At 44.1% G+C, this 22,245-nt stretch overlaps 1 protein-coding gene across 1 annotated transcript in view; it reads right to left on the bottom strand.

The window, feature by feature from the left end:
• Positions 1–14,969, bottom strand: part of HDAC10 (histone deacetylase 10) — a 74,026-nt gene extending 59,057 nt beyond the window's left edge. The window contains exons 1-4 of the mRNA XM_082255988.1: positions 14,877–14,969; positions 7,686–7,752; positions 3,682–3,816; positions 785–881 (exon numbers count right to left, since the gene is read on the bottom strand). Of these exons, the coding sequence (XP_082112114.1) occupies positions 785–881; positions 3,682–3,816; positions 7,686–7,750 (297 nt within the window). The 5' untranslated portion in view covers positions 7,751–7,752; positions 14,877–14,969. The remainder of the gene's footprint in view (positions 1–784; positions 882–3,681; positions 3,817–7,685; positions 7,753–14,876) is intronic.
• Between the last annotated feature and the right edge of the window lie 7,276 nt (positions 14,970–22,245).

A 22,245-nucleotide genomic window follows, 5' to 3' on the forward strand; every position in this document is an offset into this window, starting at 1 on the left:
TCAGAGATCCGCAGCAACACCTTGCATGTGTGGCATAATTTATGATAGCATACACGTGCACGCCCTGCCTGCACTATGTTTGGGCTGCGCAAGGTGTGAGGGGAGTGCTTCTACATTTTTTTTTTTCGTTTCATTTAACTTTGTTGCTAACAAGCCCCCTATGTGATAGTATGGGCAAGTAACAGATCCTCTTTATGGAGATATTGTTAGTCTATTAGATCCCCAATGACTTCCCTGCAGCTAATCAAGCAAATGATGCACTTGATTAGCTGCATCCTTATCTACAGTAGCCAAGGAATGACAGCTGTAAACCTAGAAGTGATGTAATACACAAGGTCCTTATTTAGACATATCCTGTTATGGGGTGACAACACTCTGTCCCTGTCACCCGCTTGCTGTCCTAAAATGTCAACCTGGTATACGGCCACACCACCCTGTATGCTCCCGTGCTTTTGAACCTGCCATTTCCATAGATTTGCATTGCAGTACATGTGATTGATCTGTGTAAGCTGCCCCTGCTTGCAAAAGAAGACAGCAGCAAAAGAAAAAGAACTGGCAGCTTTTTTTTTTTTCTTCTAGAGTGATTCAGAGAAGAAATCAGCTACATGCTGTAAAATATATCCCTACACCCACATTTACAACACCTTCATCTCAATCCTTTTCTGGTACTCTCTTGGGATGTATACACATCTTCGATGAAGGTTATAACATTTTTATGAAAATTGTCATTTATGTAATACTATTGCATCACTAATCTATTCTAAAAATGATTCTGTGATCATACCGGATGAAAGAATGCAGCAATATACTTCTCCGAAGTCTTCCTGAGCTCTTCTACATCCATAGTCTGTGTGCTCTTTACTACTTCAAGGTAGTCTGGGCTAAAATTAAACATGAAACTTGCAGATTCAAAGCAGAAAATTTTGAGTTCCATATTAATTTTAACAAAATTTCAGCATAGAAATAAAGGTTGAATGTGTCTACAAGGCACAATCTGAATCAGCTAATAGTGTATATCCTGCTGGGCGCTGTATCTGCTGGCTGCTACGTTTTTGCAGGACCGGTGGAGGGAACCATGGTGCCCAGCGAGAACACGCTGTCAGATCAGGGCTTTTTTTCAGCTGAAACTTGGTGGAACTCAGTTCCACCACCTCTGGCTCAGGCCCTCTGCTCCCCGCTCACCACTATCACTTGTAAACACAGAAGTCCGGGTTCTGTGTTCATCAGAGACAGTTTTTCTCTCAACGGCTCTCACAGATCTGATCTCCTGAGTGGCACCCACTGAGTGCATGATGGGGACAATGGAGATACAGGTACCCAGGGTGCAGTGCAGATGCTGACACCCTCACTGGATGATCTCCCCACAAGTGAGAGAGACGGAGCTAACTACAGTGTGCGGGGAAGTACTAGAGCCGACTGGGTGCTTCAGCCTAATACAGCAACAAACGTAAGACACGTGGAAGATGTTGGAGCTTTTAATGAGGTGGGGAGAAGATGGGGGCAGTGGAGTGAGGGGTTGCATGCAGAGGTCAGAGCTGAAGAGGTTTGAAAGTGAGATATGGATGAGGGATGCAGGTAAGCAGCTGTGGAAAAGGGCTGAACTCTGCACTCTGTATGCAGCGCACCCCTGAACTCTGCATTCTTGGTATTTAATGCCCTTTAAGGCCCTCCCACTGGTAGTGAAATTTGACCACACCCAATATTTGATGCTGATCAGAGTTGATACAGTTTGGGGGGTCGTAGTTGAGTTCCTGTACCTATTTTCTGTGAAGAAATGCCTTGTGTCAGACACATTGGAAAATATTGGGATATTAGCAGTGCTCCTAGCTCTGCAAGAGAGCAAAGATTTCACTCCCACGTGCTTCTTCTATTACAGAGTGCAGCTGCTTTTATTACTATAGAGAAGTGAAAGTATTTACTCAAAGGAAAAAAACTTAAGCCTCATGCACACTGGAGCTCAAACACACTGCTTTTACAGGCGTTTGATTCTTTTTTTCTCTGCTTCCAAACTCCCCTCCATGTTAGCCTATGAGTACATGCACTTTATAACCATTTATAGGAGTTAAGAGGCAAAAAAAAAAAAATACAACTTTACAAGCCACTGCGTTCGAGAGAGGAACGTTTTAACAAAAAAAAAAAAAAAGACGCCTGATGTGTCTAAATGCATGTTAGCACAAGGCATGTTTAGAGCTTGAGTGTTTTTTCATTTCAATAGCCAGAATATTCTGCCCCACTGTGCATGCAGCCTAGTGGTTTAGGGTCAATTTAATACTTTTTAAATTACATTTGTAATATTTTTATGTTATGGTTTTGTTTTACAAATATTTAACCACTCAAACAGGATTCACAGAGCGTTTTAGGTTTTCTAGCGAGCACATCAGAAACTGTTTGCCTTCAGTTTGTCTCTCTCTGAATGCAACTTTCTAGTAGAATGCTAAAGAATAAATTTAATATAGTTTTTTTTTTTTAAATGGTTTGTTAGCCATGTTTGTTAAAAACACTATTCACTGTCTTTAGATATATAATTGTCCCACTAATCAATGTCCATCTAATTATGATACAGGAGGCTCTTACAGTATGAGCGTTACAACCCCCCCCCCCCTTTTGCGGGATGACCAATCCTGCCATGTCACAGCTGGTGACTTATTGTTTCCACAATTTTCCTCTAAATCTACTTTAAACACCTCAATACAGGGCACTTTTACCCCCCCTCCTGCCCAGGCCACTTCAGCTTTCAGCGCTGACGCACTTTGAATGACAATTGTACGGTCATGCAGTACTGTATCCAAAATAGATTTTTTATTATTTTGTTCACACAACCAGAGCTTTCTTTTGGTGGTATATATTGACCACTGGGGTTTTTATTTTTTGCTAAATAAACAACAAAAAGGCTTAAAGTTTTGAAAAAAAAAAAAAGGCATTTTTCTTTGCTTCGGTTATAAAATTTTGCAAATAACTATTCTTCATAAATTTAGGCCAAAATGTATCTTGCTAAATTTCTTTGGTGAAAACAACCCAAATCAGTGTATATTATTTAGTCTGTAGGAGGGAGTCCACAAACTATGGTATATATTTAAGAATTGATCAATCCTGATGTACTGGTGACCTATCTCATTTCATGAGGCCCCAAAATGCCAGGACAGTACAAATAACCTTTAAAATTACCCCTTTTTATAAAGTAGACAGTTCAAGATATTTAGTAAGAGGCATGGTGAGTTTTTTGAAGTTGTCATTTTTGTCATAATTTTTGGGAAAAAAAAAATATTTTAACAATTTTTTTTTTTTATACATACTGTCACCAGTGCAGTACAGCATCATCATAAAACTGGCGTGGCAGTGATCAGGGACACTGATTGGTGACGTTACGAAAAAGAAATATTAACATACTGTGACCAAAGCAAAAATAATGTTACCATAGTAACATTGTACTACTCTGGGAAAGAAATCAGGAATTTTTTTTTTTTTTTTTTTTCTTACACGTTAGAATTGCTTATAGCAATGAATTACAGTGCTATAAGCAAACATTTTACTGAATGACACAGAGTCATTCAGTTTATTTCACAAGGTACAGATGGGCTGTGAATAGCCTTGTCTGTACCATGTGATCACATGACCAAACACAGCTAGCAACACAATTGTACACAATGGATGGCATGAAAGGAAACCTATTTAGTTACATACCTGTGAATTAACATTATCTCCTCCTCTGTAGCCTCCCTGACTGGCAACTGTACACATCTCTCTACAAGTCCATAATGCTGTAGCCTCTTGTAGGAGACGGATATTCTTTCTGGGACCTCAATAGCACACTCTGCACTGGAAATGAATAGAACAAAAAAAATGACAGTACATTCTAACACATCAACAACCATATACAGTAAAAAGTTGCACACTGCTGTTTGTTGCATTGCTGTACACCAAGCAACACTGGTTGAATAAAAAATGAACAATAAATCTGACAATGCAGAGAATAAGTGGTATATAGCTGTGTCTTGGTCTAGTCCGGGGGGGGCGATGTTGTTGGTGCGTGTGCCTACAGTGTAGCGAGCAATACCAAGAAAACAGCGAGAGACAGAAAGCCCAATGATAAAAGAGTAGTTTAACAGAGTTGAGTACATATATGAAATGGAATACTTGAGTAGTTGTGAAGAGGGCAGCATAGAGAGATTAAACTATACCTGGGAGAAATGGAAAAGGTTAAAAATAACGATTGATTATGTTAAAAATAAAAGTAGAATAGAAGAAATAAGATGGGAATAGAATTAGTTTAGGAAACATTGGAAGATGGAAAAAGACTGTGGCGAACAATGTTCAGAGGAGGGGGGTGATAAAGGAAATAGTAGTAATGAATTATACTAAAATTATTATTTTAAATGTATAATGATGTATTGTAAGTTATCAAGAAAAAATAAAGTTTAAAAAAAAAATATGACAGTTTTCTTAGATTTTCTATAAAATCCTGCCGGATAGTCAGCAGTGGAAAATGAACATTAGAATAAATGTTCACATGGGTTTGAAAAGCAAGGCACTTAATGGCACAGGCACAAGATGAAACAAAACCGCGACCCAACAATGTGCTTGTGGGCTTCCGTCAGAATATTGCTTCCTTCAGTCTTGAACATAGATACCAGATATTCTAGCCGCCCCCATACAAAACTAGCCGAGAATAGCTTGTATAACATCTGGAACATTTATTGAACAAACTTACACCAAATATATACCCCACCAGGTCAGGTGCCTGATTACATTATCATACGCAGATCAAATGGTGTACAGAAATATAGTTAACATATCTAAAATAACAACCAACACAAACAGTATTCTCCTTACCCTCTATCAACTAATAGATGACAGCGATTTAATCAACTTGAGTTAATTAATTATCGGACTTGCCGTCATCGAGCTCATGAAGTACAATACACTTTATTATAAGTGTAAACACTTCCCCACAGTAGACAATAGGTGAGTTAATCAGCACAATTAACAATGTGTGGAAGACAGGTGGTTGAGGTGATGACTTTAAATCTGCCATGAGTCTGACTGTGCGGCGCAGTACCCTACTGGCAATAGGCAGCTAGGCCTTTAACATGCATCCCAGGCCTAGAGTCCCAGAATCTGTGTGTCTTGGGGAGATGTGGACTTAAATCCAAAGTAACATTACTCCAAGGGTCCCCCCAGCATATACCCCACAAAGAGCAGTGTTCCCTCACAGGCCAGGGCTCATAGTCAGTAGGCAAGAGGCTAGCCTGCAGTCCCCTCCAAAAGCCCCTGTCCTGAGTGAGTTTGTCACACAAGATATCTTCAGCAATACAGAATACCACACTTATGCAGTGCTTACATGGACTGGCTGCTAGATTTCCCCTAGCTGAGCAACAGGACCCAAATGAGGGCGTTATCTTTGCCTGTTAAACATCACTGGTTTGTATGGAGGCATCTGACTGGTATCTGAACACTGGCGCTACAGTGCTTTTTACCCAGTCATAGAAGAATCCAGAAGGTCCCTAAACTATCCCTATACAGCAGGTACCTTTCACTGCATTAAACTTAACATTCCCTAACAAGACAAGTTCCTCTCCTTACCTTCTCCCACAGTGTGGGTGCACCCAACAGTATATTTAAAATCCCCTCTGGATCCAAGAGAGCCACTAAAATCTCGGGAGAACTTTTGCTCAATGAGCACAGAAGGCTCCCCCAAGATGGCCACTGTGAGTCCTGTACAGAGGACATACCAGCCCTCTGACAGGTCTCCCCAAAAGGAAAGGTAAGCAATAGTAGTCACCTGACAGCAATAGTAGTCACCTGAGTGATCTGACCACTGCTGTCTTACTCCTCTGCCCTGCTAACCTGACAGAGTGCAACCTGCCTACATTGTATTAAGGAGTATACAATAATTCAAGAAACACTTTATGAAAGCAAAGTCTAAAGTTATTGTAAAGGGAAAGGTTATTTACATTTTTTAAATAATAAACATGTTAGCAAAGGTTTTGCACAGAGTAGCCCCAATCCTGCTCTTCTCGGATCCCCAGCTGGCACTCCTGGCTTCTCTCCCCTTATGAATGCCCAACAGTAAACCATTTGTTATGGAGGCACTCATGCAGGCTCAACCCCAAGCCACGTTCTGTGTACATTGGCATACACACAGTATGTCTTGGCCCCGCCCCCCACTCCCTCCTCAGTGGTTACCAGTGGCTCCCACTGCTGCCTTCACGGCCAGTGAGAAGAGAGCCGCTGCCATACTTACCTGAGCTTGATCTCGAATAAGCGGAGAGAGCACTGGATCCAGATCGGGCTCAGGTAAGTATGAGAGGGGGCCTGGAGGCTGAGCTGAACACAGTAGTTTTTTTATCATCATGCATAGAAAGCATTAAAAGGTAAAAAAACAAAAAAAAAAAAAAACATACCTTCTGTCTTTCGAACCATTTGATGGGGGAAACCTGCACAATATCGCCAACACTTGTAGGTCCAGGCTAACAGTCACCACAGTCTTCTCCACTTCTTCTAGATCCTGCGTTATTCTTCTTCAGTGCAAATCTGTGCAGGAGTTACATTATCCCCTGCACAATTCTCACCATCTTATAGATGTTAGGAATAAGCCAGGATTATGTACTGCATATGCCTCTTATGTTACTACCTTTGAGAATGTCACAGGAAGTGACGAAACGCGTCAGATCTTGGAACGCATGGCTTGACGGCAGCTCGCACGTGGAGTGCAAGCTGGAACTCTCCACTTGCCACTCTGCATGTAGCTTTGCAATGCATTGGGAACTGTCACAAACCCTGTTTATTTCTTGCTTTTATCTACCCATGGATGGGAAATAAATCTAGTTTAATATACTACACTATTGGAGCAATTTTTCTTTTCATACCCTGGCCCCATACTGATGTGAGGAAAGGGAAAGAGGAATCCACCATTACCCCATTGCAGGAGCGGCACGCGGGAAACCTACCTTGGCCCTAAGGGCCTACAAGCTTGATTGGTCTTAGTGCCGTATGGTACATAAGACCCATTACATCTGGTAAGTCACCCATCTTTACATTATCTCTGTGAAAAAGGAACCTATGCCACCTTTAAGTCACAAAGCCGAATTGGATAAGGTTTACACTGAGCACCTGCACTTTTGAATAGACTGGAAGATTTTTGGCACAAAGGAAATACATTTGGACTCTGATACTACAGTCACTATATTTATTGATGGACTCGGAATAATCTGCACTTATTTATTTTTATATCACCACGCAATTTTGCACAATTTTTTTATTATTTTGGAATATTCTATTTCTCTATTGCACAATTTATTATGTATTTGCTGTGATATATATTGATTTCTACCTGCCCATTGCACAATTTTATTTATGTTTTTTGCTGTGATATATATTGATTTTTTGCACATACTTATTAATATATATTTTAATCAACTGCACATAGCAATCAAGAATAATTAGTAATTAGCAAGCGCTGTAGGTAGCCTTAACCACTAAGGCTATTTTTGACATAGGTCTCTTCTGCCAAACAAAAACTCTACCACCTAACTATTTTTTTATTCCATGTGCTTAGTTCTGCTTTAACAAATGATTATACAGGATAGCACATGCATATCCAGTAATCTATAAATATACATTACACGATAGAACATATTTTTTACTGTTGTTACATTTTACATGTTATTTTTTTAAATTTCACTTACTTGTCCCAAAGCAGCTTATAACTCGTCATTTCTTCATCATAAACCAAGGCCGTTGAAGAAGCCATTGCTGGAAAATGCCAAATGCATGTCAGTGTCAACAAATGTATTCCTGAACAAGAGGTGAAACAAAGATTGAAGCTGATAACAGAATGGTTTGGTTATGCAGTGCTGTAGTATAATTGCCCATTTACACCAGCTGCTGTGTTAAAACAAAGCCACTGGGGTAAGTGTGATGATAGTGCTGCTGACATATCCTTAAGGCCCCTTTCACAGATGCGGTCCGTTTTTCATCCATCCGTTGACGGGTGAAAAACGGACATCAATGCATCTCTATGTAAAAACGGATGACAACGGATGATCATCCGTTAACATCCGTTTTCATCCGCTTCCGTCAATGTCCGTTTTTTTGGAACGGATGAATGCCCCATTTTTCATCCACTGAAAAAAAAAAAAAAACGGATGTAAGCGGACAAACGGTCCATTTTTCATTCGTTTTTGCATTGGTAGTGGATGAAAAAAAAAAAAAAACGGATGAAAAACGGATACATTTTGACATGATTGAACTGATGAACACTGTATGTGTGAAACGGGCCTAAAGGAGTTCTATGGTCACAGCACACACTCCATAACATCAGAATCGTAATAGCAATGCAAACAATAGTTATTACTTACAATCCAATCCAATATAAGTTTACATGAAAAATGTCCCTTTGTGTTGTGAGGGCTGTCTGTCTGCTGTCTATCTCTATCCACAACTCCCCAGATCTCCTGCATGCCTTGCAGCTTCTGCTCTGCTTACTTTCTATTTCTAAAGACTACATCTTCCATTGAACCTTGCTATCTGCAAGCAATGATTCCCATATGACTTCATCTCTAGAAACTCCTCCTCTCCGCACCTCTGTAGTTCAGAAAGCAGGCTCAGGAAATGTGTCATGGAATTCAAGGAAGTAAATGTGTGGGAATATTCACAAAGTAAGTTTACAAACTTCAAGATTGTTCACATGTAAAATTTTGACCATAGATAAGCTTTAAAAGAGAAGTATGGGTTATCGGAAAAAAAGAATTATACTCACCGAAGTGGATGCAGCATCGATCCCGCAGGCTCTGCACAGAGAACTGAGTGACCAAACACCATGGTCGCTCAGTTCTCCCCCTCTGCTCTGAGCAGAGAGCCATGACTGTCAGTCACCGGCTCTCTGCTCTCCCCTCCAGCACTCACTGGAGTGCTGGGCGTGGCTGGTTCAGGCTCTGGACAGATCAATGAGAGGCTGAGCAAGGTGCTGTTCAAGGCTTCTGGGCAGATCCCGACCATATGGTTAAGATCTTTCAGAGCCTGGACCGGCTCTGTGAACTGCACCTCCAGTGTGTCCCATAGGAGGAGTACAGCCAAAAAGCTTTGGCTATATTTCTCCTTTAAGTCCTCCTGGCTGCAGTGCAGTGCAGTGCTGTGGATCGCTTCGCCCTGCACTGAGAAAAAGTAATGCATGTCAAAAAAATTTTTCGGCACACACCACCACAGCATTGTGGTGTAACCTGGCCTGATAGGTAACTAGGCCTTGTGTGAATGGGCCCCAGCTCCTAATGGTCCCTGAATTTCAGTGACAAACATAAAAAATGCCTGAAAAATGCAATGCAAATGCATTACAAACACATGTAAGTGCACATGCAAATAGAACACAAAGATTGTGGTGTAAACAAGCCCTTAGGCCCCTTTCACACGGGTGGTTGTTGTGCCGCTGGTACATGCATGTTTTGTTATTTTGAAATTCCAACACTCCTGGCACAAAGATTATTCATATTTGTACATTGCGATTACATGTGGCTGTATTTAGCTGCGGTAGTAAATGACTATCTTTTGTATAGCAACTGTTTACTTATTTTTTCTGTGTACTGCGATTAACTGCATTTATAAAAAACAGATAGCTACGGTACATCGCCCCTGGACGCTGTCAACTTTATTTTTCCTAAATGCACAAAACTGTATGTCATCAAAAGGTTGCTAAATGCAGCGTGTGAATGGGGCCATAGGGATGCACTGTCTGCTTTTAACTGCAGTAAATAAGTTCTTCCCGCAGCTAAAAGCTGAATTCTAACCGTTCATGTGAAAGGGGCCTTAATCTTCATGTCCTTTTAAAAAAGTGCTATTTCCCAGCATTCATTGTGCCATTTCCTTCTAGTGGGGAGTTACAATAGACACGTTAGTGGGAAGTCTGTTGTGTGGGTTAGAATTTATTAGAGATTGGCAGAATAAGAGTATGCACATCTTCTCTAATAGGTTTACTGTAAAGCCTTTTTTTGTGATATATAATATTCTGCAATGGAGGGTTAAATGTATTAACATGGGATCAAAATCACATTTGCTTAGGCTGGCCATACACTGCAGGGATGAGTTCAGGCGTGTTTGGATACCAGTCCGAACCCACCTGAGCTATCCCACCAGGAAGCTGTCACTGCAGACTGTCACTCATAAGCTGCCACATGTATTCTAGGGATGTGTAAATGCAGGTGGTGGACAATGCTTCAGTAGCTTATGAGTGACAATTCACAGTGACAGCTTCCTGGTGGGATAGCTTAGGTGGGTTTGGACTAGTATCTTAACACACCTGAGCTCATCCCTGATATACCGATACCAGATTCCATAAATGCTATACAGCACAGATGGACAAATCTCCCTTTGTATTTTGGCAGTCAGCCCTAGCGACTCAAAATACTATGCAGCAGATTTTTGGCTGACAATTTCCGCCCACCTCCTCTGAATTTTTTAAACATAGGATTTCAGGCAGGAGGCAGCCAAAAAGGCCACCCACTAAGCAAACTTTGGCCAGTTTCTGAGGAACTATCCAAAGCTTTAGTGTCTCTTGGATGCATCCACCCGGCCAAATCAAAGACGTAAACACAAAATTGCTCAGATTCCTATCCCAACTTACAGCTCAGCTTATTCTGCCTGCACAGCCATCTAGCCCTATGTTGGGTGCAGGGAGCGATTTGATGTGATTATTCAGATGAAGGGCGTTCTTTTGGGGAGGAGGGATGGGAGTACTTTCAATACAAAACCATGTTACACTATACAGGTGGTCCCCGAGTTACAAACAAGATAGGGTCTGTAGATTTGTTCTTATGTCGAATTTGTTTGTAAGTTGGAACAGGTACATTTTTTAGGTTTGGCCCCAGACAAAAGAATAATTTTTTCGTATTTTGGATAGCATAGGGAAGGGTTAACACCCCTTTACCATTTGTTTTGCTGTCGGTACCCCTATTCAGAAGATTTCACCTCACTTTCTGTCCCCTATGACAACTATATTTTGAACATTTTGGGTTTTTGTGGAAACAAGGATTGGTGATAAAGCTTCAGTGGAGACACCTTTTTCCCATGAGAACTCTTACAGGAGTGAATTTCCTTTCCTAGGGGGAGATTTCTCCTCCCTTCCTGTTGTCTCCCTCTGTAAGTAGGAGTCCTTTGTAAGTCGGATGTTTGTAACCCGGGGACTGACTGTAGTCCTAAAGAATAGAGTAGATGCAAATGTGACCACAGATCATTCATAGGTGATGGAAGATCAGTCATTTGATTAAAGGAAGTGATGAAAGAATTGGATACAAGCACTTAAATTAGAAAGTACTGACACTGCGCTCGATTTCAGATGTTTGCAGAGAGTCAGAGACTAAAGTCTTGTACATACTACTAGATTTTTTTTTTTTCTGTCGTTCAACCCAGCAGGGCCATGTAATTTAAGCACAGCAATCTCCCCTGCTGTGCTATTGTGTTCGGACAGGGGGACAGCCAAACGGACCTACTGCAGTGCACATGGGCCGAGTGTCGGCAGGTTTCTGCTGAATCAGCCAATGTCGCCTGACATTTGGCTCGAGTATACTAGGCATAAAGCTGGCCATACATGGATCAAAATTCGGCCAGTTCACCAGGGACAAGCTGGATTTTTTTTTAAAGAAATAATTTTTATTGATTTATTTAGAGAAAGGGGGAAAATATAGAGTGGTCCACAGCATAATTGTGGTACAATAAATGTAATATCTGACAGGTTTACAGTAGGGCAAGGCCGATATATCGGTGGCCGATATGCACTTTCCCCCGATATATCGGTATCGGCCCCGGAACTGGCCAATATTTTTGTGACGTCATTCTGCCTTCTTAGGCCGCCTCCCTCGCCTTGGATAGCCTTGTCTGGAGTCGGGACTAGTCTCGCGGGAGTGTAGCACAGGGTGCCAGACAGCCAGCCACCCACCCACCACATGGTGCCAGACAGACAGCCAGCCACCCACCCACCCACCACAGGGTGCAAGCCAGCCAGCCACCAACCACATGGTGCAAGCCAGCCAGCCAGCCACCCACCACAGGGTGCCAGCCAGCCACCCACCACAGGGTGCAAGCCAGCCAGCCACCCACCACACGGTGCCAGCCAGCCATCCACCACAGGGTGCCAGCCAGCTATCCACCACAGGGTGCCAGCCAGCCAGCCACCACAGGGTGCCAGCCAGCCAGCACAGGGTGCCAGCCAGCCAGCCATCCAGCACAGGGTGCCAGCCAGCCAGCCACCCGCCCACCACAGGGTGCCAGACAGCCAGCCATTAAGCATGAAACAAAAATTAGCATGTTCAGTACCAAACTTGTGTCAAAAATTGTCTTCATTTTTCAAAACTTTAAACGTACAAAATATCGGCCCATATCGGCCGTTACCGATACATTGTGACCAAAATATCGGTATCAGCCCTGAAAAAACCATATCAGTCTATCCCTAGTTTAGAGTCATATTGTCATAAGATGATGCATAGCAGGTAGCAACTAATAGTTAAACATATTCAACAGAACCATACAAACCACCATATTGATACAATTATCATGGAGGGAGCTTGGCCATCCATGTTGACCACATTTGGTCAAATTTAGTACAAGAATTTATCGCCGATAAACATTCATATGAGTGCTTTAAATCATTGTTTCTCAACTCCGGTCCTCAGGGCACACTAACAGGCCAGATTAAGGGCTCTTTCACACTTGTAGTCTGTCAAACGGACTCCGTTTTTCTCAGCGGGGGATCAATCTGGCGATCCCCCGCTGAGCAGCAGGAGGACAGCTGTGTCTCCGTGCTGTGAGCGGAGACACAGCTGTCAGTTCCCCATCCGTTTTTATTAGTTATGGCGGCGATCAGCGATTTTTAGCGGGACTGCGACATTGCGGCGGACATATCGGACCCCTAACTGACATTTTTTACACTTTTTGGGGACCAGTGATATTAATACAGTAATCAGTGCTAAATAATATGCACTGTTACTTTAATAACACTGGCAGAGAAGGGGTTAACACGGGGGGTGATCAAGCGGTTAACTGTATGTCTGTTTGTGCTTACTGACTGTGGGGGGAAACTCATGATCTCTCTCTGCCTGGGTGACAGAAAAGCCGCCTGCTTTGTTTACATAAGCAGGTGGGTCTTCTGTCAGTTTCGCCGGCTATCGCCGCTGCTCCTCCCATGGTCTGGCTCCTGCTGTGTCTAATCACAGCGGGAGCGTGCGTGCGCGCGCGCCGCCGAGACTGCGTGCACATAATCACGTATATCTACATAATCATCTGCGTGGGGTGGTTGGCAAGTGGTTAAATAAAAAAAATTATATGTATGTATGTATGTATGGCCTGCCTAATGCCTCGTACACACGATCAGATAATCATACTAAGGGCTCTTTCATACGGACGTTCCGATCAGATCCGCCTGTCCGTTTTTTAGGCAGATCTTATCGGATGCCCCATTCAGCCCTATGGAGCAGCGGATGTCAGCGGTGACATGTCCGCTGACACCCGCTGCCATCCGCATCCGATCCTGTCCGTGAAATCTGGACGGATGGAAACCCTATTTTCCATCCGTCCTGGGGATCGGATGAGAGTGGACAGGCGGTCCGCTCTCATCCGATTCCCCATAGAGAGCAGCGGGGCTGACACCTCCCTCTCCGCACACAATGCGGAGACTAAGCTGTCATCCGCCGGCTCAGCGGGGATCGGCGGATCGATCCCCGCTGAGCAGAGCACGGTCCGCAACGGAATGCGGACCGTGTGAAAGGGGCCTAAAATAAAAATCGCTTTCGAATTGATTGCAAGATAATCTGATCGTTAGAACACAGCTTTCAGCAGGCGATCACAACATTTCATCCAACAAAATCCGAAGGGACAAACACGCAAACTTTTGTCGTGCGATAGCCTAGCGAACAACAATCGTTTAATCATTACAGTATGCATTCGCTAAAAATTGATAGACAAAGACCACGCATGATCAAAAACACAAAAGTAACCCGGAAAAAGCCTGGCTGCCATTGTTTTTGTTTTTCACTATCCGATATGTAGCTACACAACCAGGAAGTTTTTCTATAATTGTATGAAAAAAAAAAAAAAAAATCATAAGTTTAGTACGCATTATTGAATTCAATACTAGTATCATCATGCAACAAAATGCGAACAATAAGTCGTCTGATTATCCGATCGTGTGTACGAGGCATAAGACTAGGTTCACACTCGTTTCTCTGCTGCCACGTTTGCTGGGCTGCTGTACCTGTGAGCAATGCAGGGAAAAGATCCATTAACTTTTTCTGAAACTACAGCCGCGCAGATAGCGCTATGCGTTTTTGCATTGATGGCACCCCCACGAGTCTGCCAAACAGCAGCACATTTCTGATGCAAGTTCAAGAACGCATGTGATTAATAGATGTGAACTTAGATTTAGTTAGCTTATTAACTAACAGATTGCTCCATCCCCCACAAATAAAGGGAATGGAGAAATCCCTCCACCAGGACATTGCATTCTTAAAGCAGCACCCTAAACGCACCAGGCATTCTAAATGGCCAGTGTGCATGAGACTGTCGCCTCCCATACCATCATCCAATCTACTATCCCCTCCTTTCCAACACACAAGTGTTACAGGATTGTCGGTGGTGGCGAGGATAAGAAGGATACAGGACCTGTATAAGGTAAAGGAGAGTACAGAAGAATGGCTGTTGCTCAATTGCATTGTCAGTGTAAAGTACAATAAACAGTAAGGAATCACAACATACAGACCATTACTTCCAGTATAGTGGCAGCAGGAAGAGCACACTAATACTAGTAATACACATAATACATACATATACAATACTGCATGCAGGAACTAACATATCATGGCAGTGAACGAGTATAGCATAATGAAAGTGAGACTAACCTGTATCAGGCAGAGCAGAGCACAGGACATGTGTTGTTCTCCTGTATTCAAAGTCTAATGTGTGAGCTAGATGGCATCATTTTCCTGTGCTTACACTGTAAACATTAGAGCTCCACCTAGTGGCAGCCTACTGATAACTTTGCTTGGAGGTCTATTCATTTTGCTGCTAGCCCTGCATTCCAGTGCTGCCAACCTACCAGATTGAAAATGCAGATGGGGTCCAGAAGTACCCAATCAGCATATATGGGGCTGTGGCTTGACAATAGTTAATGAAAAATCTGTCAGTTTTTGATGTAAATAATTTGATTGGTCTATTAACATAGAACTGCAATTGGTCAGTTAAGGGATAAGAGTGATTGGTTAAGATACTGGTCACTTACCTGTAATTGGTCAAAAAAGGTAAATTTGGACACCTTGAAGTTTATTGTTTGCCTATAAAAGAGGAAGAGGATGTGAGCCCTTGTTCAGTCAGCGGGAGCAGAGGAAGAAGATTTTCCCTCCCTCCCGCCCTCAATTTGTCGTGGTCATTTATGTTTTCTATGTTTCCTTTGTTGGGAATGGTTTTTATTTAAGTTATTGGTGATGGGTAGTTTGAGCTCTTTGGCTAAGCTACAATACATTTAGGCGTAGAATATGGTTGGTTCGAGCTCCTGGGCTGAACCATGTTAAACATGTATTTAAAAATGTTAAATAAATGGCCGCGGCCAATCAACCAGCAAGTCTGTAGTCAGGTCTTTTTATTAATGGGTCAGTAGTAGGTAAGGCACTGTACAGAGGTCAGTAGTAGGTAGGGCAGTGTACAGGGGTCAGAAGTAGGTAGGGCAGTGTACAGAGGTCAGTAGTGTGTAGGGCAGTGTACAGGGGTCAGTAGTAGGTAGGGCAGTGTACTGGGGTCAGTAGTAGGTAAGGCAGTGTACAGAGGTCAGTAGTGTGTAGGGCAGTGTACAGGGGTCAGTAGTAGGTAGGGCAGTGTACAGAGGTCAGTAGTAAGCATTGCAGTGTACAGGGGTCAGTAAAGTGTATGGCAGTGTACAGAGGTTAGTTGGATATAGGACAGTGTGTGGGGCAGTGTACAGGGGTCAGTAGTAGGTAAGGCAGTGTACAGTGGTTAGTAGTGTGTAGGGCAGTGAACAGAGGTCAGTAGTAGGTAGGGCAGTGTACAGAGGTCAGTAGTACGCATTGCAGGGTACAGGGGTCAGTAAAGTGTATGGCAGTGTACAAAGGTTAGTAGGATATAGGACAGTGTGTAGGGCAGTGTACAGGGGTCAGTAGTAGGTAAGGCAGTGTACAGAGGTCAGTAGTGTGTTGGGCAGTGTACAGAGGTCAGTAGTAGGTAAGGCAGTGTACAGAGGTCAGTAGTATGTAGGGCAGTGTACAGGGGTCAGTAGTAGGTAGGGCAGTGAATAGAGGTCAGTAGTAAGCATTGCAGCGTACAGGGGTCAGTAAAGTGTATGGCAGTAGGATATAGGACAGTGTGTAGGGCAGTGTACAGAGGTCAGTAGTAGGTAGGGCAGTGTACAGAGGTCAGCAGTGTGTAGGGCTGTGTACAGGGGTCAGAAGTAGGTAGGGCAGTGTACAGAGGTCAGAAGTGTGTAGGGCAGTGTACAGGGGTCAGTAGTAGGTAGGGTAGTGTACAGAGGTCAGTAGTAAGCATTGCAGTGTACAGGGGTCAGTAAAGTGTATGGCAGTGTACAGAGTTTAGTAGGATACAGGACAGTGTGTAGGGCAGTGTACAGGGGTCAGTAATGTGTAGGACAGTGTACAGGGGTCAGTAGTAGGTAGGGCAGTGTACAGAGGTCAGTAGTAAGCATTGCAGTGTACAGGGATCAGTAGGATGTACGGCAGTGAACAGAGGTCATTAGCATGTAGGGCAGTGTATAAGAATCAGTAAGGCAGAGGACGAGGTTAGCAGGACTGGGGTTAGAAGGGCAGAGCTCAGGGGGTCAGCAGGGAAGAGGATAGGGAGTCAGTAAGGTAATGGACAGGGGTCAGCAGACCAGAGGACAGGGGGTCAGTAGGGCAGAAGACAGTGAGTTTAGAGGAGTAGAAGACAGGGGGTCAGAAGGGTAGAGGACAGGAGGTCAGAAGGGTAGAGGACAGGGTTCAGTAGGGTAGGGGACAGAGGTCAGTAGGGCAGAGGACAGGAGATCAAAAGGGTAGACCACAGGGGTCAGCAGGGCAGAGGAGAGGGGGTTAGAAGGGTAAAGGACAGTTGTCAGAACCCACCGGAGCTGTCCTGTGCGAATGTTATCAAAGCAGACAGCGAATCACAAGCAGCGGAGGTATTTCCTGTGCCACAACTACACATATGCAAGGGCCATACTGTGGTGTGGGGAATGCCCTGCCACCTATGATTGGCTGTTGGTTTTGAGCTGGAGAGCTCAGGCACATTCGGGCTTTTCTCTGAACACTCCTGAGCTTCCCTGCGCTGCACTTGAGAGTCAGTAAGACAGGGGCGTACCCATGATCAAAGGATAGATGATTGATGGGTTGCCGACCCCCATTCTTTGATATAGCAGTTTTATACTACTGGTACTGTAGTAGAGTGACATCTGTAGTTTATAAGCCATGTTTTAAAAATTGTTTATTAGTAATGAATAGAAATAAAGTAGCCAAAAGCAAAGGAGGGAATCTGCATCCTTAGGGGTATATTTATAAAAATTTACATAACAATTCACCCACTGAAAGTGCATGTACATTTGTTCTTTCAAAACAGGACAAAAAAATTATGTTGTTAGGCTATTTCCTGTGCTGGTCGAATGTTTTTCATTGAAATAAAGGGCATTCTCCACCTTTAGCAAAATCTACACTATATTTAGGGTGAAAAATGTAACATGTTTCTAAACACCCCAGCCCTAATCCACTGAGCACCCCTAGTCCCCCCCCGTGACAGTGGGCAGGGATTCCTCTCCCCCACAGCCGCTGTGACTTTGAAAATCAGCTCCATCCTCATAGCAGCTTCATTCTTTCACAATAAATGGGCTTGCAGTTATATTGGACTACGTGTGAGCTGATCAATGCACTGGTAGTCCATTGACACTTCCTCCAGCTCAGTAAATAAAAGCCCGTACAGAGAGCTGTGGGAAGTGTCTGCAGGAGCCTAACATTGCACCCGAAATCCACTGATCTTGGGTGCAATACTTTGCAGGATCTTGACCAGCGTCTAACTGAAAGCTCCTGATTGCTGCATGGGATTCGGAGTTTTCAGCTTACGTGACCACTGTGACAACCAATCAAGGCGGTCACATGATCTTAATCCACACCCCCTCTTCCTGGTATCTTAAACCTTTTAAAGAGCCAGGAGGCGCAGTGAGAAGAGGTTAAAGTGATTGTAAAGTTACCTTATTTTTAAAAATAACAAGCAGGTCATACTTCCCAGCACTGTGCAATGGTTTTGCACAGAGCGGAGCCAAACCTCCTCTTCTCGGGTCACTCGCCGGTGCTCCTGGCTCCTTCTCTTCTCGGGTCCCCCGCCGGTGCTCCTGGCTCCTCCTCTTCTCGGGTCCCCCGCCGGTGCTCCTGGCTCCTCCTCTTCTCGGTGGTACCCCATAGGTAGCCTCTTCCTGTGAGGTACCATCCGTGGGCTCGCTCCCAACCTGTGCTGCCAGCATCCATAAACACCCTGTGGCTCAGGCCCGCCCCCATCACCCTCATCACAGGATTTGACAACAAATGGCTCCCAAATGGCTTCAGCAAAGCCTGTGAGAGCAGGGAGAGATGCTACAGACAGGCACAGTACTGGACCGAGTGAGGGAATGCATTAGGGTAAAAAATGTTTAGACTTTAGAACCACTTTAATTTAAAGAAAAACATTACACCAGCACAGTAATTAGTCTAATGACTTTCGCTGCAGGAATTGCTATGTGGATTTTCTTTATAAATGCACACATTACTGTCATATAGGACACTTTACGCACAGAAAAAATCCCAGGAAATGCACTCTAGTGTGACTTGGAAGTGTCAGAGACTGCAGCCATTTTTCCAAAGAATGACAACTTTTATCATAAGCCAAATGGTAACAGTGTGTTGGTTTTATGTGATGAAACGCTGGGTGCTGGCATATGACACGGGTCATTTCCATGTCTACTTGCTTTGCAAATAACAGAACAGGTATAACCAGCAAAATCTCAGGAAAGGCTTGAATACAGCGCCCTCTGCTGGTGCACAGATGCAGTTTTCCAGCAGGAAACTCCCATGTTCCCCCTAGTCTCTATAAATGATTTATTCAGTTTATATACAGCCTGTTAGGGGCCTGAGTACATAGTTTGAGCAAATCTGAAGCTGACCACAAACATTGCTATCGCTTTTAAACTCGCCATACACATTACACTTAGACTGTACAATCTCCATTTGATCTACCAGCAACTATGTAGTGTAAGGGCCTGCCTGATTGGATACTGCTTGCTTTTATAGTTCGATCGAGTGCTGATATTACATTGTTTTAGTAAAGCTAATTGTACGTGTAGCACCCTACAAGGTAGGTGCTAGGTAAAGTATAGTGGGCCTTTTTCTTTTATTAAAGCCCGTGGTGTGTGAACACACTCAAAAGATTTATACCCGGTGCATAAAAAGTGCACACACGCAAACGTGAGAAACAAAAACTGCACAGGGTGTGCGAAATGGTCTGGCCTCCGAAGAGGTTGGACCTATACCTTGATCCCCCGGGGCGCAAGACTCCTAACAGGGACTGAGGTACTTCCAATGGTCTGCCTGGCCGAAACCAGGCAAACCCCGTTCTCTAGGGGGACTGCCGAAACAGCCCTCCCCAAGTACTAGGTGGGGCTCCCCCAAAGGGAGACCCCATGAGAGAGGCCGAACTAAGCCAGAAGGCCATGTCCACCCCCTCCCAAGACATTCAAGGTAGGTCCGAAGACTTACACCGTACTTGTCGTGCAGGAAGAAAAAGGTGAAAGTGAAGTGAGGCACAACAAAGAAAACCACACACAAACAAAAAGGTGGGGGAAGGGGAGTGGAGAAGTGCTTGAGTGCCAATGTGCAATACAAAGGCAGGCCTTTCGGCCGGAATAAAAAATTCCTCTGGTCTAAGCCAAAAGGCCTGGCCCAAGAGGCAGGTGCGAAAAAGGTGTGTATGGTGCAGTGACCAAGGTGCCGAAAAACTCAAGGCGAGCTGCCCCTCACCAGTGAGAATTAAGGCACCCCTGGGCTACCACCCCAGGGGCACGTACACCACTGGCTTTTACAGTCTCCACCCCCGGCCAGACCCAGTGTAGCCCATCCTACCAGGAGGCATCGGAACTTTAGACAGCTTAGGGAGAGCCTGCCTTCAACTGGGGACAAGCCTTTTGCAAGGCCAGATTCAACCCAGGAGGAAAAGCTCTCCCACCGCCATCCGCCATTCCTTACCAATCACATTCAGGAGCAGTACTAACCGGTGGCACTACGCCGGCTTTCTCGCTCCCTTCAAACTGATAGGGACGGACCAATTCAAATCAGAAGGCGGCGGACCCATACGGCTTTCTCTGCCCCTTTTTCAGCCCCTGCCGATACTAACCATCAAGGTCCATACCAACTGATAAGAACAGATTTTTTTTTTTTTTCTTTTTTTTTTTTTGCCACTCAGATTGAATCACAACACTCGGTCTAACTTAACTCTCAGACAAAACTGAGTCGTGTTCCATACATCACTATGGCAAATACGTATCAAAAGTTAAAACATTACATAATTAACACATAACATTACATTTATCACCCTTCCCCCTCCCCCTCCCACCACCTCCCAAACCTTCACACTTCATTTGGCTCCTCCACCACCACTCTCTTTCTCTTACACAACACCACGTAAAACAGCTTCGCCCTCACCCAATCCGCACAATCTTTCTCAGACAGAACCATCTTTTTTTTGTATAACGCACACCTTGTTTCCCACAGCACTTCTCTGAAAACTGCAGAAAAGATAAACATCTTCCGTTGTGTCACCTTGTCTCCCCTCGCCAAACCAAGGACACCAGATTTATAGGTAAGATCCTTAACTCCTACCACCTTCTCCACAAAGCTGCTTAGCAGCTCCCACACACACTTTACAAAAGCGCACTCCCAGAAGACGTGCCTTACATTTTCAATTCCTCTGCATATGGTTCTCGGGCATTCTTCCTTCCTCACCAAATCCCTTGATTTCAGAAAAGAAAGCGTTGATAAGCACCCATGCAATGACAACCAAACCACCTCTTTCTGTCTATTTGTCGGGCCTTTCATTTACAATTTCTTCCAGCACACCTCCGTCTCCTTCGGACCTAGGCCACAAATGTTGGACACCACTTCTTTCCTCCTCAACCACTTTCATAAGGTCTCCTTCTTGACGGCTTCCTCCCCCACCTCACCCAATGAGTTCACATCAAAGAACTTCCTCATCCTCCAATAATAGACTGGCGAAAACCAAGGACATAGGCTTCCTCAGATCTCTTGTGCACCACCTCCATGTTATGAGCGGCCAACCAATAAGATATTGCATGAAGGCCGCAGCCTTCCCACCAGCCGAGAACGTTTTGAAATGTACCAGCCACCACTGAACCTCGAGAAATCGCTCAACATTTGGAAAGTTATATCCGCCCAGCTGCACCATCTTCATCACCACTTCCCTTGCCACCCTCTCCATCTTTGACCCCCAGAAGAAAATGAACAACATTCTTGTAATCTTATTAATCCACCGTTTGTTTGGCTGAAAAACAACAGAAAAGAACAACAACAAAGGAAGGATGACTGCTTTAACAACCAGCGTTTTCCCAGAAAAGGACAGCCTCCTGGTTTTCCACAGTTCAAGTATTTCTTCTATTTTTTCAACCCCCTTCACTGTATTAACTTGGTTCACCAGACTGCGTTCAAAATGCACGCCGAGCACCTTCACCTCCTGCACACTCTTAAGTTTACTTTTGGACACATCACATGTGCCGCTCAAAACACAAACACAGCTTTTGTCCCAATTTACTCTTAGTCCGGATATTGCTCCAAAGATGTTTAGTTGTAGCTCTGCTCTTGCTAAATCACTCGGGTAGCCACATGAAAGAATAACGTCATCCATGTAACATAACCCCTTCAAGCATTCATTCCCACAGCCAGGCAGGAAAATCCCCTTGAAGCCCTTATCCTTAATCAGGTGTCTTAATAACGGCTCCATCACGCATATAAAGGCCACAGGGGACAACGGGCATCCCTGCCTCACCCCCGACCTCACCACTCCAGACAATTTTCCGTTAATCAACACTTGACTGTTAATATTCCGGTACAGGCATTCCACCAATTTGACGAAATCTTCCGGCATCCCCATCTGCCGCAACATTATGAACAAGTACCTATGCACCACTCTATCATATGCCTTCTCCAGGTCAATGCTTGCAACTGCCATTGGTGCGTT

Source organism: Pelophylax lessonae, assembly GCF_965119305.1.
Source record: "Pelophylax lessonae genome assembly, chromosome: 4".
In the NCBI taxonomy this organism is placed as follows: domain Eukaryota; kingdom Metazoa; phylum Chordata; class Amphibia; order Anura; family Ranidae; genus Pelophylax; species Pelophylax lessonae.